At 39.0% G+C, this 17,096-nt stretch overlaps 2 protein-coding genes across 3 annotated transcripts in view; both read left to right on the forward strand.

The window, feature by feature from the left end:
• LOC117206165 (serine/threonine-protein kinase NLK) overlaps nucleotides 1–8,283 on the forward strand; it is a 231,398-nt gene extending 223,115 nt beyond the window's left edge. For both annotated transcript variants that reach the window (XM_033445269.1, XM_033445268.1), the window contains one exon: nucleotides 7,783–8,283. The gene's annotated coding sequence lies outside the window, so the exon portion shown is untranslated. The remainder of the gene's footprint in view (nucleotides 1–7,782) is intronic.
• A 6,085-nt stretch (nucleotides 8,284–14,368) lies between these two features.
• LOC117206151 (sterile alpha and TIR motif-containing protein 1) overlaps nucleotides 14,369–17,096 on the forward strand; it is a 138,666-nt gene continuing 135,938 nt past the window's right edge. Inside the window, 1 exon segment of the mRNA XM_033445227.1 lies at nucleotides 14,369–14,722. Within this exon segment, the coding sequence (XP_033301118.1) occupies nucleotides 14,684–14,722 (39 nt within the window). The 5' untranslated portion in view covers nucleotides 14,369–14,683.

Raw genomic sequence — 17,096 nt, forward strand, 5'->3', positions numbered from 1 at the left:
GCGTGTCTCTCTGAGATCCCTGCAATTAATTGGTCCACAATTAATCCACAATTGGTCCACAACACGCACACACCAGATTCTTGGTGGCCAAGAGACGAGACAAGAGTGACGCAGATTTCGCGTCCTTTCTCTCGAACGATTTTTCTCCCTTGATACGAAATACGGGAAAAGGGAGAAACCAAGATTAGAAAGCTAAGCACTTTTCGACTTTCGCGTGTACAATGAATAGCCGAGCGTATTTTTTTCTTTTTTTTTTTTTTTTGTTGAGGGACGACAGAAGGGAATAAGAAGGGGAGAGAAGCAGGAAATTCTGTCGCCGTCTTCGTATCGTTGTAGCGTCGTAGCGGAGGATGATAAACGTGACGACCTGTCGTTAGTAACTAAGAGGCCTTAATATATTGCGTTTACGATATATTATAACACAAACACACATTCACAGACACACGTCGGTTCAATTCTAAGCATAAAAAATACACGAGAGTAGCATAGACGGGAACACAAGATACACATTTGGAAGTTAAGTGCAAGTAATCGATAGTACAGGGCACGGAAAACGAAACAATCTATTTAGTAAACAAATTCTAGAGAACCCTGCGACTGCGAGTAGTTTTGGATTGTTCGAGTAGATTCATCGTACTGTAAAGTCGCATTTTTCTCTTTGTAGAATCGTTACGGATTAATCTTGCTATCGTTCCTCTTATGTCGATACCGTCGATACGTGACTAATTTAATTATTAAAATTTTAGTTCGTTTGAACGAATAATAATATTTATCTTCTCCAGTATAACGAGATTTCGAAATAAAATGTAAAATGAAGCTACATTTGTACGAATTATATATTTCGTAATATAAGAAATTCTTTCAAACGTAGTATTAATAATCGTGAAAGAATTCAAAAATATTCCTAAAATTGATTCAAAATTTTAAGAACAACTGATATTCGTTGTCGTGGATAATAAAAATTATCAACATAAAAATATTTGAAGGAGAAGCTTCTAAATCTTTTCGTTTATTGCGAAGACTAGTGTCTTCGAATAGAATCAAAATATATTAGACAAGTTCTGAACTGAACGTATAATCAAATGATTTTGAATTACGTTATAAAGTTAGAAACTTGGACATATTGTAATTTTAGCATAAGAGAAACGATACGTAGACGTGGAGACTTTACGCGATAAAAATAAGAGTATCCTTTAAAACATAAATCTCTTGTAGCAAGAGAAACGCTTGATTTAATCCTCTCGGTGTCTCTAGCACGTTTCCATCGTAAACAAACTAAAATCTGATCTAAGAACGAGTACCAAGCATAAGTCGAAGATCGAAAGCACAGAATGGGCAGTCGTGGGGTCCTAGAAAACGAGTTTAAGCGCGATTTTCCTCGTTCTATTCTGCATGGATTTCAAGATAATGCGTTAAACGGGTCGAGGAGGAAGAAATCGTTAACGTATATGTAGATGTAAACGATGTAGAAATAAATGACGAAGAACGTTTATGACTGATAGTAAAGGCAAGATGGAAATGGAAATGATGCCAGTGTGATTTATGCGGCACAAAGATTAAAATATAATTTATTCCATTCCTGGAATATTTCCAACAACGAGAACACGATTATTCGATTTCTAAATATTTGAACACAGTATCCGAAAGATTCTAAAGTTGTCCAGAATATTCGATATAACATTTTGACGTTTTAAACATTTTTAAAAATAAGAACGCTAACCGATTTCAAAATATTTGGCTACTGTATTTGGGAAATTCCAAGTTTCTCAATATCCGATATAAAATTTTCATTTTTTCGACGTTTCTAAAAATAAAAACGCTATTCGATTCCTCGATATTCGAATATTTCGTTTGGAAAATTCCAAGGTTTCTATATATGCGATACGAAGTGGTGAATTTATCGATGAGAGAAGAGAATGAACGCAGAGAAGAACGAGGTAAATCGATTTGTACAGTGACAACAGTTTTCCAGACGCACGTCTGTTCAGAAGCAGATGGGAAGGTAAATTATCATTTGCACGTGCCACATTTACAGCGTATCTCATTCTAAAGAGGACTTTACCGATCGTAGTTCTTCCCTGGGAGTACAGTTTTCGCATCAGCACTGCCAGTTTATCATTGTTAAACGGAGGAATCGCCATCGACCCCATCGCTTTGTTCGCGTTGTTCAATTCCGGTCTCGTTCTAGATTCGTAGACGTTCAAAGAATTTTTCGAAACGCGTGTAAAGTCCAACATTTGCCGATTATATCCGTATCCACGTACAACTGCTCCTAAATAGTTCCAACAACGTTTTCTTTCATAAAAATGACCATTGATTCGTTGTAACAATTTTCATTTCACACATCGCTGATTCAATTAGAAATAAAATACTTTTCGGAGAATTCTTCGGACGTCTCTCGTACTTTCTAACTCTCTAGCAGAGTGACAGGGCAGAGAAAGAAATTCGAATGAGAGAAGAATAGTTCGTCACGTGCGTGTAATATCTGTAAAAAGGAAATGGCAACCGTCGAGGAAATAGAATCGCTATAGTGACTTTGGAAACTCGACGGCGAGCACACTGTTAGCACTCGTAAGCGTGTAAATATTAGCGTGTAACCTCGAGAATTCGCGTACCTTGAAAGTAGCCCGAAGCCTTTTCACAATTAGCGATAACGGAAGAAGAAAGAAAAGAAAGAAAGGAGTTACAGAGAAGAGAAAGAAGAAGAAGAAGAGGACACTTCGATATTCCCTCGATGGCGAAGGGTATGCATCGAAAAATGAAAGAAAAAAAAAAGCGAAGGAGATAGAAACGAAGGGAGAAACAGGCAGGCACAAACACAAAAAAACCTCAATCGTGTTGTTGTAAATAGTAGAATAGAGCTCGATCTAAGGTAAACAAAAAATCGTTAAGGTTCTAAGGTTTTAATCGTGTAGGGTACGTACTTAAAAATTATTCGAGGACGAACATTTTTTCAATGGGCAGGCACGTATTTTTTAGGGTTAGCAATCGCGTGGGTGTTAAGACGAGCGTCGAGCTGTGGAAGTTGTACCCTTGTGTACGCGTTTTCTGATTCTAGTATTTTCTCTTTCTTTTTTTTTTTTTTTTTTTTTTCGTCACTTTGGATTCCTCATTCTCCCCTCGCTAATCTTCCATTCTCGAGCTAGACTGTAAGAAAGAAAAAAGAAGAAAAAACTGCTACATTCTCAGAAAACCCTTGACACCGAGAAAAAAAGCTCGCGCCCGTCTCGATGTTTCCTTTTTTGCGTTACGTGATTGCGTTCGTTCTCGCGCAGACGGGCGAAGCTCGTTTTTACTCTTTCTCTCTCTATACACGTACGTATATATACATATAAATTATACATATATATTAATAAAGGATAAAAAAAAAATGAAAAAAATAGCTGGTACTTTAGTATATATAAATACTAGGCTCAACGATCCGGCACTTCTCGATTTAGGAAGACGATCTAGCCTCTTCGGACGCATCGCGCGAGGATATATTTTTTTTAAAACGAAATATCTCGACGGCATGGTTTTACTCGCAGAACTCTCGCTCGTTCGACTCACTTGTCTCTTTCTCGCGTTCGAATCATCGAATACGAGTCCCCGAATCATGTAGCAGACTCTGAAATACTTCGAACCGTGGAAACACCTTTTCGCTGGAACGGAACGCCTCTCGAATTTTTCTTACCGGGACGATCTATGTTTCTAGACGAGATTAGAACAAAGTCAAGTGCAAACGATGAATTCACGGAAAAAGGAAGGAATAAAGAAGAAAAATGAGAAGAAAAAAAAAGACAAAATGCGAGTGCTCGATCGTTGATCGATTTATGATCGTCTATTTAATGTTCTGCGTGTCCCTTGTTCTTGGTGTCTTGTACTTGTAAATATATCCGTGATAAATAAACCTATGGAGTCCTGTCGTTTAAACAGCCGTCGATTAAAAGAAGAAAAAAGAAAAATTCCTCTGTGATAGCTTTAAAATAGAAACGATGCAAAACTATTAAATAAAATAAAAATCCTTTACTTAAATAAAAATCGTATTCGTATGTATCGACTCGAATTGTTAGAACACACAAACTCACAATTTTGCACAAGTAGTTTATTAACGGATCATGGAATGTTATGAGAATGATTGACGTCAGGACTTCTCGAACGTGGTTTGCAAGCAGGTTCGTGGGAAACGCGTGGCGAACCACGCTCGAAGGGTGAATCTTGACCTCTTCGTGGACTCGTGCGTTTAATTAACCCCCGATCAAAGCCACCGATTAGCGTGGCGTCTGTATATACAGTGAAATTTTGTCGGCGATACGTGTACGTAAAGCGATAAGCGTGTGAACTCTTTTAAAACTTTACAGGTACGTTTACGCGTAGAGGTTCTTTCATTCGTTTTATCCCCGTTAAATATTTTATTCTTATTAACGTCACGAGGAAACGTTTCTAAGAAAAATTATTTATTTCTGACACACGATTCTTCGTGTCACAGTTAATAATAGAGAATATTTAACGAGGTGAAAATAAATGTGACAGCCTGTACATGTACGAATATTCTACGGATATGTATATGTAACAAATTCTTTCGTGTCGATGCTATTACACACGTAGAATCGTTTCTATTAGCGGGTATATATGTGTACTTTTTTAGAGGCGAACAGGCGATCGTCCATTCGCGCTCGAACCACTCTAAATTCACGGCCAAAATAATGTTTAGGGATGCTCGTATGCCTTCTACACATACACCTGAACACACACGAACACTTGTAAGATTTATATATTAGCTGGGACGCATGGGGTGTCGATTAAATTGTCGCGACCCCTTTCCCATACGAAAAGAAGAAACAAGTAAAAGATAATAAAAATTCTTACAAAAATTGGCTCAAGAATATTTAAAAATTATTTATATTATATTACAGACCATCCACCTTTGTTCTTAAAAATCTAGCGAAAGAAATAGAATTATTGGACACATTTGAGACTTTTCTCTGAAACAATCGAGTTAATCTTTTCCGTTTTACGGAGTTTCCATCAACCGACGATGTCACCCCGTGTGCACAGCATTTAATGTACGTTTTCTCTTCCTCTTCCTAGCAATTTGCCCGAACTTTCGTACGAACGATGCTCGTGGAAAACGATCGAGAGCCTCGCGACTAAGCTCGCTGGGAGATCGTCGATCTATAAAATCGCGATAGTCTGTATCTATTAAGAAACGTCCGTCTGGCGATAAGGGCGGACCTTGTGTAATATATTATTACGTCGCAACGATAGGTGGCAAGAGTTAATATTTGTAGGTAAAAAGATAGGGAAACGAAGTAGAAAGGCTGATCTCCGCCGTGTAATTTTTGTATTTTCGGGAAAGCGAGGCCGACCGACCGCGTTAATAATGGTAATTGTAAAGACAGTACAATTTTGCATCGCTACTCGCAGCGTTTTATTAAATACGATTTAGTAGAGGTCAGCGATTACCGAATAATCTTTGTAATATAAAAGAAGAGCACGAGTGGGTGGAGAAATATGTCGCGGAGGTGTCGAGCGACGATTTCCTAGCTGGCTCGATTCTCGAAGAACGAGATCAGAGAGATATTTTTGAAAAAACTTTTCTCGGAAGAATATTTTGCACGAAATTCGATAGGAGTGGCGCGAAGAGAGCGGATTTTTCTCACGATAATAGAAGAATTCCCTGATGATAGAAAAAGGGAGAAAAATGTACAAGATCGGACCGAGAACGCGCTGTCTCGATCGAGTTTCCGCCTTGCATCGTCGATAAAGTTCGGGGGTGTTTTCTTCGATATGTTCTAGAAAACAAGTGATAAGATTTAAAGGCCGTCGTAACAGAGGCAATGTACTCAGTGTAAATAGGAAAGAAAAAAATGAAACTGTAAAGAAGTAACACGAATGCAGATAAGAAACAACAACTAAAATAACAATTACGTGTCTACGATGCCTATATCTGTTTAATCTACGTAAAACGAGATGGAAGCAATTAATTGCTGATCACTATTAAACTAATAACTAAACAACAGTTTATTCTATCTGTGTGTGTCGGTTTCGATTGGACATAGATTTTGTATCACCCTTTTCTCCGTGTATGGTGTGTAGCCAGGGGGTCGATTTCGGGGGGGATGCGGGTTAAAACGAAATTAATTTAATAAATATACTTATATATTTAATTTAATAAATATAAAGAATAATGAGATCAAATTAAGGACAATGCCTATGGACAAATTTTATATTACAATCTATAACAATTTTTACGTCGGAGAATAAATTTTTGTTTCTAATAGATCCATGTTTGACTTTTTACGTTCATCGTGAAAGGAACGATCGATGATCAACGATTGGCTACGAAAACAGTAAAATCCTATCCCGTTCCCATCGAAATCGACCTCCTGAATTGTAGATTCAATCGTGTCTTTCACAACTAAGTAGTCTTTGTAAATCGATTTCCGATAGACGAAGTCGCGTTTCTTCGAAACTAGCTCGTAACTTAAAACATACTGTAAGGAACCGACCATAATGGTATATCAGTATATCGATACACTGTTGCGTCGATCCTTGACAACGGGGAGAGGAGATTCGCACAGACTATTCGATGTACGCTTTCGATCAACGCGCGATCTTGATCGCAGTCGATATATTTCAAGATTTATCGTGCACATGTCGTAGATATGTCTACGCACCGGGTGCTTCGAGACCAGTTTTGAGAAATTATTGGAAATCAAAATTCGAAACGAATTACCATTACTGTTTCTTTCGCGTCAAAATCGAATTTCAACTGTTATCGAACGCTTTATCAATGAATTTTCACTCGAACTTATGCTTAAAGTTTAGTTAAATAAAAGATTCTCGACACATTCGTCCTTACGTTTCTTTCGCGCTTATGACAAATCTGGAATTGTTATCGAACGCTTTATCGACGAGTTTTCGTTTGAAAATTATGCTTGAAATTTAATTTAAAATTCTGGACACGTTTCAAGTGTGAACGTTTCTCGAATAACATTTTTGGAAAAGGAAAAAACAGAACGAAATTGGTCTTAAGCCCTTATTTTCTCTGGTAACTAGCTGTAAAAACTTCATCAATTATAATTAAGACCGCGTCGAGGATTTTTAACGAAGAATCTAAACAAAAGAGAGGAGTTTTTATTTGCATTTTTCTTTTTTCTTTAGATTCTTCGTTAAGAAGAGCGATCTATCGATATATGCACATTTATCGTCGTAGAGTGGATCTTCACGGAAAAAAGATCGTAGTCGATTCCAGCCTTTCTAATTCCAAGCGTTCTACTCTACAACTTTCGGCTAAATAATCAAATACCATGGGAAACTATGAATCAAAAGATGTGAAGAAGAGAAAGAAAAATGCAGCACGTAAACACACGGATAAACGAACGAAGGAACACGTCGTGCATGAATGCACGCGTGTGCACACACATACATACACACACACACACACACACACACACACACACACACACACACACACACACACACACACACTAGTATATTCACAGCGAAAGGAAAAAAAGACAAAAATTCAAAGGCGAGTCGATTAAACTTTCCCGATGAAATTTTTCGATCGCTCGATAATTTGCATTCGCGCGTCGTATAATTTTTCGCGACAACGTAGGATCGATTGTGTAAATTAAGTTTATAAGATTCTCTCCGACTGGTAGCGTAAGAAACGATCGATTGCAGCGAGAAATCGGAAATAATCCACTTTCGAAAATCTAACAACTAAAATTTTCATTTTCATCGAGATTATTTGTTTGCAATAGTTTCTATCAAAATTGGAATGAACGTGTAGAGAATTATTAGATATAATTTGGTTTCTCGTTGCATGCGACTACAAGAAAGAAATTCTAGTTCATACGCATAATAAAATAGCAACGTTTTGTATAGTGCGAGCACGTTTTTCGGACTCGAAAGTTTAATCGAAACCATTTTTTCGAAACTCCACGTCTCAGCCTTCGGACGATCGACAGAACGACGAATTCTAAGGACAAACAAACTAAAATAAAAGGAAAAACATGGAAAATCTGAAAAAAAAAATACCAGAGCATTGAAGACTGGCAATCAAAACTAACGTAGGCAGATTTAAAACGCAGATTTATTCTGGTGTCTAGCACGATCGTGCGCGGCCTTGCCAGCACGCAAACGACTCGAATACAGAAATTATTTTCGATATGTCGTGTGTTTGATGTCGAAGGAGATCGTTCTGTTTGCCTTATCTAAATTTATCGACAATGCAGAGCAAAGATCGTTCCTGGATATCTTTGATTAAGAAAACAGAAAAGGAGAGAAAAAAAATAAAATTAAAGAACATTGATGAGATGCCAAAAAAAAAAGAAAAGAAAAAAAATTGATTGAAGCAGGAATTGTGTAAAAATAATACGAAAATAATATCCTTGGAATATTTCGAAATATGTATTTGATTCGAGTGTGTGACGACGATCGTACTAAGCAAGAATAAATCGGCGAAGGAAACTAAATGCAATTCTATGCAACTCTCCTTTAAAACAAAAAGTAAACAAATAAAAAGAAATAGATCGTACAGTTTTGCGAGTAAAATGCGCGTCTAATGTAACGCTAGTGAGTAGATAGGTAGGTACCTGCATTTCATGAAATTTAACATGCTTAAATAGATCCTTAATAAATCGTTATACATGTTTTGATAAATCGTCGTCCTTTTTTCTTCTAATACCTTCAAAGATACTGACCACCGTTTGTACTCCGTGATTCGGAGGCAATTCCATCCAAATTTTACTTACACCTACCTTTGTCCTACTACCAAAATACCATAAAAAATATATTCATTTGAATAAAGAAATTATTGGCAGCGCGACAAAGTATATCAATACAAATTACCTGCTATTCTTACAACATCAATCCTTTGTTTCTCGGAACGCTCTTATCTAAATTAATTTCATATCTGTGTGAAGGTCGCTATCAAAATATCAAATTCGTAAAAAGATATCTTCATTTTGAAATACAGAACCATCGACAACCAGCGGAATGCACTATTCAGAAATATAGAAAAAGAAAAATGCAAAAATGACGCGGCGATATCCGTTGCAACAAAAACGCTGCAGTCATCGTGTCTCGAACTCGCATTTGAACAGTTCGTTTCCTTTGTGACAAAAACCTCGTGACACGATACCAGACGACGGGGAATTCTTTTTCTGTTTGAAGAAGAACGTCTCGAAGGCGGAAAAAGCGCGAGTACCGACGACCAAGTCTTGGCTTTTGCAAGTGGCGAGTTGAAGGAGGTCTCCGAGTCGAGCAATCGGCGCGCACGACACCGATTGGCAGTTGGGACATTGACGATAAATGGCAGACCGGCTAGCGGAGAAATTACAGCCAGGGAGATTCTAATCAGGCTGTCGGACGCCATAAGTTACGCTGTTAAGGAGTCACAGATAACAGCCGAGAAAATAATAAGACCTAATGAAACTGTTTGCAAGGCTGATTAATGATAAAGGGAAGCGAGTCTTAGATTACACGTGGGCAGGCCTCTGGGCTTTTTCCTTTCTCTCTTTACAGCTAATATCATTACCCACTGGACATCCACATGGTTTCTTCTCCAGCTTTCCGTCCTTTTTGCACGCTGTCTGGCTGGCTCGCTGAAAAAGGTAACGGATTTTGCCCGATCGTCGAGATTTATCGATCGGACTCGCCGATACACGAATTAACTGTACGCGGGATCTATCGAGTGGAGAACCGATCGTTCGAGGTAAGTTTCGATGTATAAGCGAAGATAACGAGAAATAATTGACGATGTGGCGATATATGCGCAATATCTTTCCGCACTTTGCTATTGAGTCTGTTTTTTAACGTGTCGACTCTATATTTGTATCTGTTATTATCTGCAATCGTCAAAACGAGAATGGTAACGGTGTGAATCAAGATCTTGAGAATTGAAATTCAATCACGTAAATTCGATAACATTTAAACGTATGAACGCTGCTTTAGTTTCGTAAGTGCTTAAGTTATAATCTTAGAACTGCGGATATTTGTGCAGTTGATAAGCGTAAATATTCGAAAACGTGCAAGAACAGAGAAAAGACAGACAGATGTTCCATTCCACGTAAAACATTGTTCCGCGATACTAACCCAACTTCGACTCCCACCTAATACGAGAAACTGTGTCCAGAAGAAGAAATTAAGACTCGAATTTCGGGCCGGTGACCTCGTTTCCCTCTCTCTAACGTTTCTGTTCTCGTCGAAAAGAGTACCGTTTCAAAATTGCGGCGCACAGTGACCGAAAGCGGAAACCAGGGTCGCGTTTGGCCCGGTGGTCCGACCTGAAATCGACGTGATCGGCATATCGACGACTACGACGACGAGGACGATGACGACGATGATACATATAAGCAATGTTTACAGGCGGTACACGATAAGAAACGACGTTCGTGTCGCGCGAAAGAGAAGAACCTCGAAGCCGGCTTTCTTCGAGTTTCTTCAGTCTTCCTCTGGCTCTCTTTCGATTACGTGCTCACCAGTTTTTAACTGCCGCGTATGCCCGTCGAATCGCGTGCTACGAAGTTCTTAATCTATCGCTTTCATCGAACGTGCTCGCCCGTTTCTAACTATAGAAACTAATATCGTTGGAAAATATTATCGACTAGTCGTTAAGTGCGCTGATGCGATAACGAGTTGCGAGTTGCTCGTTTGACTTGTTCCAGGCGAGAAAATACGATCTTTGTTAACTGTTATCTGTTTTTGGAAGAGCACGGAACAGCCAAGGATTTCTTATAATTATCGGATAATTTGTTCGTAGGTGTGCTACGTAATTATACAGTGAAAAAGGTATATTTAATTAAATCATGAACGGTTATAGTTCATTCTTAACGATAAGTTTGTCTTTAAGAAAGTAAAGCTCGTGATATTTTTCAAGTGACTACCTTATTAATAGGAACATGAAGATAGCTTTAGTTACGTGTCAAGCACGAGTCTAGTAAAATACAACGTCGAGGAAAAATTTGTGTAAAACCTAAGAATTTTGCGATCGCGAAGAAAAGCAATTAAGAAAAGATTCCATTGCCCGGACAAAACTCTTTTATTAAAAATCTTGCAAGAAATTCGCTCGACGTCGATCATCGATCCGAAACCAATGACGTAATAATATAGAGATATTAGAACGCACTTTTCTACTCAACTACAGTGTTTCCAAGCGACTGTGACAAAAACATACGTAATGTTCCACCGATAAAGACGCGAAACGAACGAAATGATGTCAGCGATTTGCAGATATAGCGAAAGAGCGGCGGCTTAAGTGAGATTTAGCCTCAACGTGCGAGCAAAGTGTCGCGAAAACGAGTTTCGTTACGTCAGAATGTCGCATGAAAATTCCATCGTGTCATCTCTGGTATTTGGTCGATCGAACGTCGTCATGGAACAGTGGGACAGTGAAAAAGAGACACGGAAAACGGCTAGAGGATCGATTTCCTTGTTTCAGCCTGCCTATTTCGGTCTCGACCAGGGAAACGACACTCGGCCAGGTTGTTCGCAGCGTTAACGACGCCAGTTTTCACGCGTTTCGTCGCTTCATTGACAAAACGAGTTTCCGCGGGATGCGCGCTGACGCAAGTGACTGTTTACGATCAACACGTGCTGCGCAAGAATGAAATGCACGGACCTCTGTTGCCAGTTATGTGTCGAACGCTTCGCGATCCGTTCGTCCTCGCATTCCCCGTCACTCGAAGGGCGCGAAATCCATTTTGAATCGATGATCCAACAAGTGTGTTTATGCATCGATCAGTTGTGAATTAAACCTCGCGAGTTTGAGCTCCAAAGTGTGGTTCGAAAGTTGTGCGAAAATTTGTCGCGGAGATTCTTTGCGCAGAGAAGATCATCGCGGTGAATTGAAAGTGTACTGTCTCGAAATTCGAAGGAAGTTAGTAAATTTCTTTGAATCTACGACCCAAAAAGTTTTCGTAAATCGATCAATCGTAATCGAAAAGTTAATGAATTTGAAAAAGTGATTCGACTAGTTGGAGATCTCGTTGTTCGCGTATACAGAATTATATTCCTCAGTTTGAATAGCACTGTATAGCGTTGAAATTCGGAGAGAATGATACATTAAGTTTCTTTGTATCCACGATCGAAGAAGCGTAGAAACTTTATCTTCGTCGATCGATATCGCTTGTGAAAGTGCTTCGTTCGTTAAAAGTTTATGATTTCGTATATGTAATCTCTGTGTATGGTGTATGTATAAAATTACATACTGCAAATCGCGATATATATTGCGCTTCAAAATTCCGAACATATCAAGAAAGACTGAACGTATCAAAAGTGAAAATTAAAAGATCGAACGTTTAAGATTCCTCGTGTACGTAAGTGCGATACAAAACTACGTATTTCGAAGGTTGGTGTATTGTTTAGAAGTTCGAAGAGAATTGTTAACATTTTGAAACTCGTACGAGCGGAATCTTTGCCCCGAATCACGCGAGTACAAAGTCGAATCTCTCTGTTCCCCGCCATAACGAAATCTAGACGAAGGTGAAGAAATTCTTCCTGGAAAGTGGATCGTGGAAGTGGAGAACGTCGTAAATCTTGGTATATCCTCTAGGAGGAGCGATGGAGGAACCGGAAAGACCAGTCGCGAACGGCGTGACAGGAAGGATCGCGTGGATCTTTGTTTTCGCGAAGCTCGATAAACTACGAGTACTGTCGTTGGAGGGGGGAAGGCGGTGAAACGCTGACGACAGTGATGTAACGGTGGAAAATAAAGCGGTGACTCGCGTGGATATTGGTACCGTGTGCTGGCGCACGCGTAAACACGTGGAAGCGGACTTTCCTCGAATTTCGGTGGCAGTTTTTCAAATACGCCGATCCGGTGACCAACTCTTTCTCTTATCGTGATCCACGAGTCGAATTTTAATCACTGTTCGAGAAGATAGCCGTTTCGCGCCAATATTTGAATTTATATTTAACGAACCGCGAGACTTCTTTGTTTAACAAGATTCGGTATGGTTATCGGCTCGGTTATGATCGCGAATTATCGTATTATCGACGTTTTACGAACGTTAAAGTGCAACGATCGGCGAGCCTTGAATTTTTACTCGAAAACGTCGCCACTCCGTGGCCATATTTGAAATAGAATTTGAATTTCAAATAATACGATATATTCTTCAAATCGATTCGATATGTTAATATCAGTTTGTGTGGTACATTAAGAATCTATGTGATCGTGAATCTGCGATCCTATAGATCGTCGTCTCGTTCATATCTTACAGAAAAATAAACAGCGAAGTGTGACGATCGACGAGCTTCGAATTTTATTTGCCGTACAAAATTGTTGAAACTTCGCGCCTATATTTCAACTTGAATTTCAAATATCGCGATGCTTCTTTCAACTCGATCTCCTGCATCGACGTACTGTACATTTGTGTAGCAACAAACGATTGTATATTAAGATTCTTCGTGATCGTGAAACTATCCTTTAATCTCGTGGATCGACGAACGAGCGGTGAAATGCAACGATCGACGTGTTCGAGACGCGCGAACCATCCGTCCAGACCATATTAAAAAACATTCTTGTGTAACACGTCAGATTCTATTTTCGACTTGGCCAACCTCTTGACACTCGTTAGAGGTTCCACGTTCCCGTATCGAGAGGTCAAAACTGGAGCTGTTATCGCTCAACTGTACAACCACGCTGGTCCATAATTGGCGCCAAAAAGCATATCGAAACCAGGAGAAAAGTCGAGGAAACGGAATATGCACAGCGATCAACGACTCGTGACGAATTTACGTGTTTCCGCGACTTAGAGAAGTTACGCTTCCGAAAAGAGAAATCACCGAGCGAATGAACGAATCGCCGACTCGAAACCGATTTTTATCAAGAAAAGTCTAGTTTTCCGTTCGACTCACCGACTTTGTCGATCCCGGAGAGACGTTGCACGACGAAACTTTATATTTCCACGAGTTGCACAGCTGACACGGTAATCTATATTATCGAAGTATTACTGTCAGCCCATCCGTTCCTTTCCATTGCTACGGCTTCCTCAGTTTCATGCGGTCGTTTCATCGTGGTTCTCTGCTTCTTTCGGTCTCGACTCTTCGCCTGCAAGATCGTTGGAAAATCGTTAGATATTATGGATTCGAGGAGGAAGATGGGAAAACGAGAAAATTTCCAACTGGCTGATAAGATCGACGAATGAAGACACGAAGAAGCGCGAAGGAGCAAAGATTGATCGTTGATTCGTTCGAAATCGTTGGGTATAGCGTTATGAACTGGAAGAGGAAGATGACGATAGAAGAAAAGTTGGAAGAGATGGATAAAAGCGATAGAAGAAAATCTCGAAAAACGTGAAGAAAGGGAGATTCGTTAGAGAACGTTAGATATTTTATTACGAACTCGAGGCGGAAGATGGAGAAACGAGAAAACTTCAAAGAGACCGACGAAACGGACGATTGAGACTTAAGAAAAATCTGAAGAAGAATACGATGATACGATTCTTCGGAAGGTAATTCGCTTAAGATTCACCGAATGGTTAACGGGGGCGACTGAACTTTCAATGGACCAGCTGGCTTAAATACCAACGCGATAATAAACGACAACTTTCTCGAAGCAGGTTTCAGCGCAACGATGACGAACAGAAGAGTTGATTGTGCGACGAAAATTCAGAAAGGCGACCGGTGCGTCGGGATATTGTCAACCGATGCGTAGCTCGGTTCTTTCGCTGTTTGGCAGACCGGAAGAACCATGGGCAATGGATCGTCCTGCTGTCCGCATCGCAAGAAGGTGAGTTCTTTCCGATTCTTAAATATTTTTATCGTTTTTCGTGTTTGTCCTATTGGTTTGTAAGGTAAATTCGTCCGGTTTTTTAAATTTCTCAATATTTATATTATAACTCAATATTTGTGGAAATTTTCAAATATTAATCGTGATTCTCGCACGTGTAAGAATTCGATCGTGAAATAGTTGGTAAGAAGATCTAAGAGACATGTTTTGAATTTTCGAATCTTTAGTGCATAATACAAGTTGATACGAAGACAGAAGATATCGTAAGTTCGGTGCGTGACCATTCTGCAAGATGGCAGCACGCTTCGATTATGATAATACCGAGACGCTTCTTTAGACGATAAAAATGGAATTTTATTAGAATTAGCTAGAGGAGTTTCAAACGTGAAAGCGTAATTACAAAAAAAAAAGTAATATCGCTATTTATTTATCAGAAATTAAATCCCATATTTCTGAAACATTTAGAGACAACTAGACGGACACAAAAAAAAAAAAGATGCAAAAGGGGGTTCCATCGTGTTAAATATCGAAAAGTAGCGCTCTATCTAAGCTGAACATTCCTCGCTTCATCCAACAGCCTACGCTATTACAAATCCTACGTTATTAACAAAATCGTATTTTTTACTCCTACGATATGATCGATAGAATCGACACGTATCAGTTCTTCGATCATTTTTTAATTAATGCTAAACGTTTAAAAGAAACTATCAAAACATAATACGAGGATACAGGGCCACACACGCGCACGCTATATTACGAAATATTTCTCTAGACGGAATATGTATTCCTAATGTGAACTCTATTTCCAAACACTCTACACTCGCTCGTTAAAATCTTACCACACCCAGAATACGATCAATAAGATCGATACGTGTTCAATACTCTCCCCTTTCATATCTTCTTAAATAACACCAAACAGTCGAAGGAATCTCTCACAGAACCTGTTACCAATCGATTGCACAAGCGACAGAGCGGCATCGTTAGATCCTAACGAGTCGCGTTGCGAAAAAACCATCGCGGCTAAGCGACGATATCCACGGGAAAAACGGCTGGACGGGGGTGTGCACGGGTGAAAGGGGGCTGCCCGTCAGCTGATAGATATCGAACAGATTCGCAATTGTGCAATTGTGCCACACGGAACGGGCACGCGGCCTTCGAGTCGAGAATAACTCGACTGCGAGTTATTTTCTGAAACCAATCTTGTCGTTGATATACGACTGAAAAAAACCGATTACGATCGGTCAAGCAGTCTGCTGCGATCGTCCGCGAGTCTATTCTTTTTAGTTGCATACGTGCATCGTATTTGTCTGAGATTCGAAGCGTTCGAATTTCGAGAGAAACGTGAGAATAAAGTTAGAAGGATTTTTCGAATGTTCTTTCCTTCCTTCGGATGATAAAACGAAGCAAAGTGTCCTTTTTCATGGTGTAGTTTAGAGCGACGAAGCCTTCTACAGGTTATTTTAATCGCCTTAGGTTTAGGAATATTAGAAAATCCATAATTGTAATATATTATATTCACGAAAATTAAGAAGATACGTTTTTCGATAAAGTAACTCGATGGAGAATTTTTACAAAGGTTTCTTTAGATTGTATGATAATTTTGGGGGAATTATTGGAGAAATTTGTAGTTAATACTACACTGTGCTCGCTTTAGATTTTTATTAAGACGTAAGATAATAGGAAGAATTATACCTAAACGTAAATCATACACTTTTCCTACGGAGGGTTAATACGAACGATAATTATAAGTTATTTATTGAATGTTTATAGAGATAGATACATTCGAAGCAAAAATGATTGAAAATTAAAAATCGTATAAGACAAGCGTATTGACATAATGGACAAGAAAACCCGAGAAATTCTGTAATATTTAACAAATTACGTATTTCGAGTTTCCCGACACAAAAAGTGACGTAAATTACAAGTAAGAGAATCGTAACGGTAATCGTAAGCGTTGTCGGTCTGCTTTTTACAACGTTCATCATAATTTGTTCGTTGCTCGGGTAGCACGACTTCAAGTTGCATTGCAAATTACATGTTCGAACATACCGATAAATTTTTTGAAGAGATACCCGATAATTAACCGAAGATTACATCGTTCATTCGGAGTCAGTAATTTAATATAGACAGTCGCATTGATATATAACGATTTTCAGCTTGTGCGATCAGTGAAACCAAAATTAAACCCTCGAAAATTAATATTTATTACTACGTGCCGCGAATTAATAATGTTTAACACGAACCAACCTTTAAATTATGCAAATTGCATGACAAACTACGACTGTACCACCGAAATTGAAACAACAAAATGTTAATTCGTGCTTTAACTGTCGTAAAACAACGAATCAGTATTATTACGGAAAACGGAAGATGA

This window comes from Bombus bifarius, unplaced genomic scaffold (assembly GCF_011952205.1).
Source record: "Bombus bifarius isolate JDL3187 unplaced genomic scaffold, Bbif_JDL3187 scf7180000007996, whole genome shotgun sequence".
NCBI classification, from domain to species: Eukaryota; Metazoa; Arthropoda; class Insecta; order Hymenoptera; family Apidae; genus Bombus; species Bombus bifarius.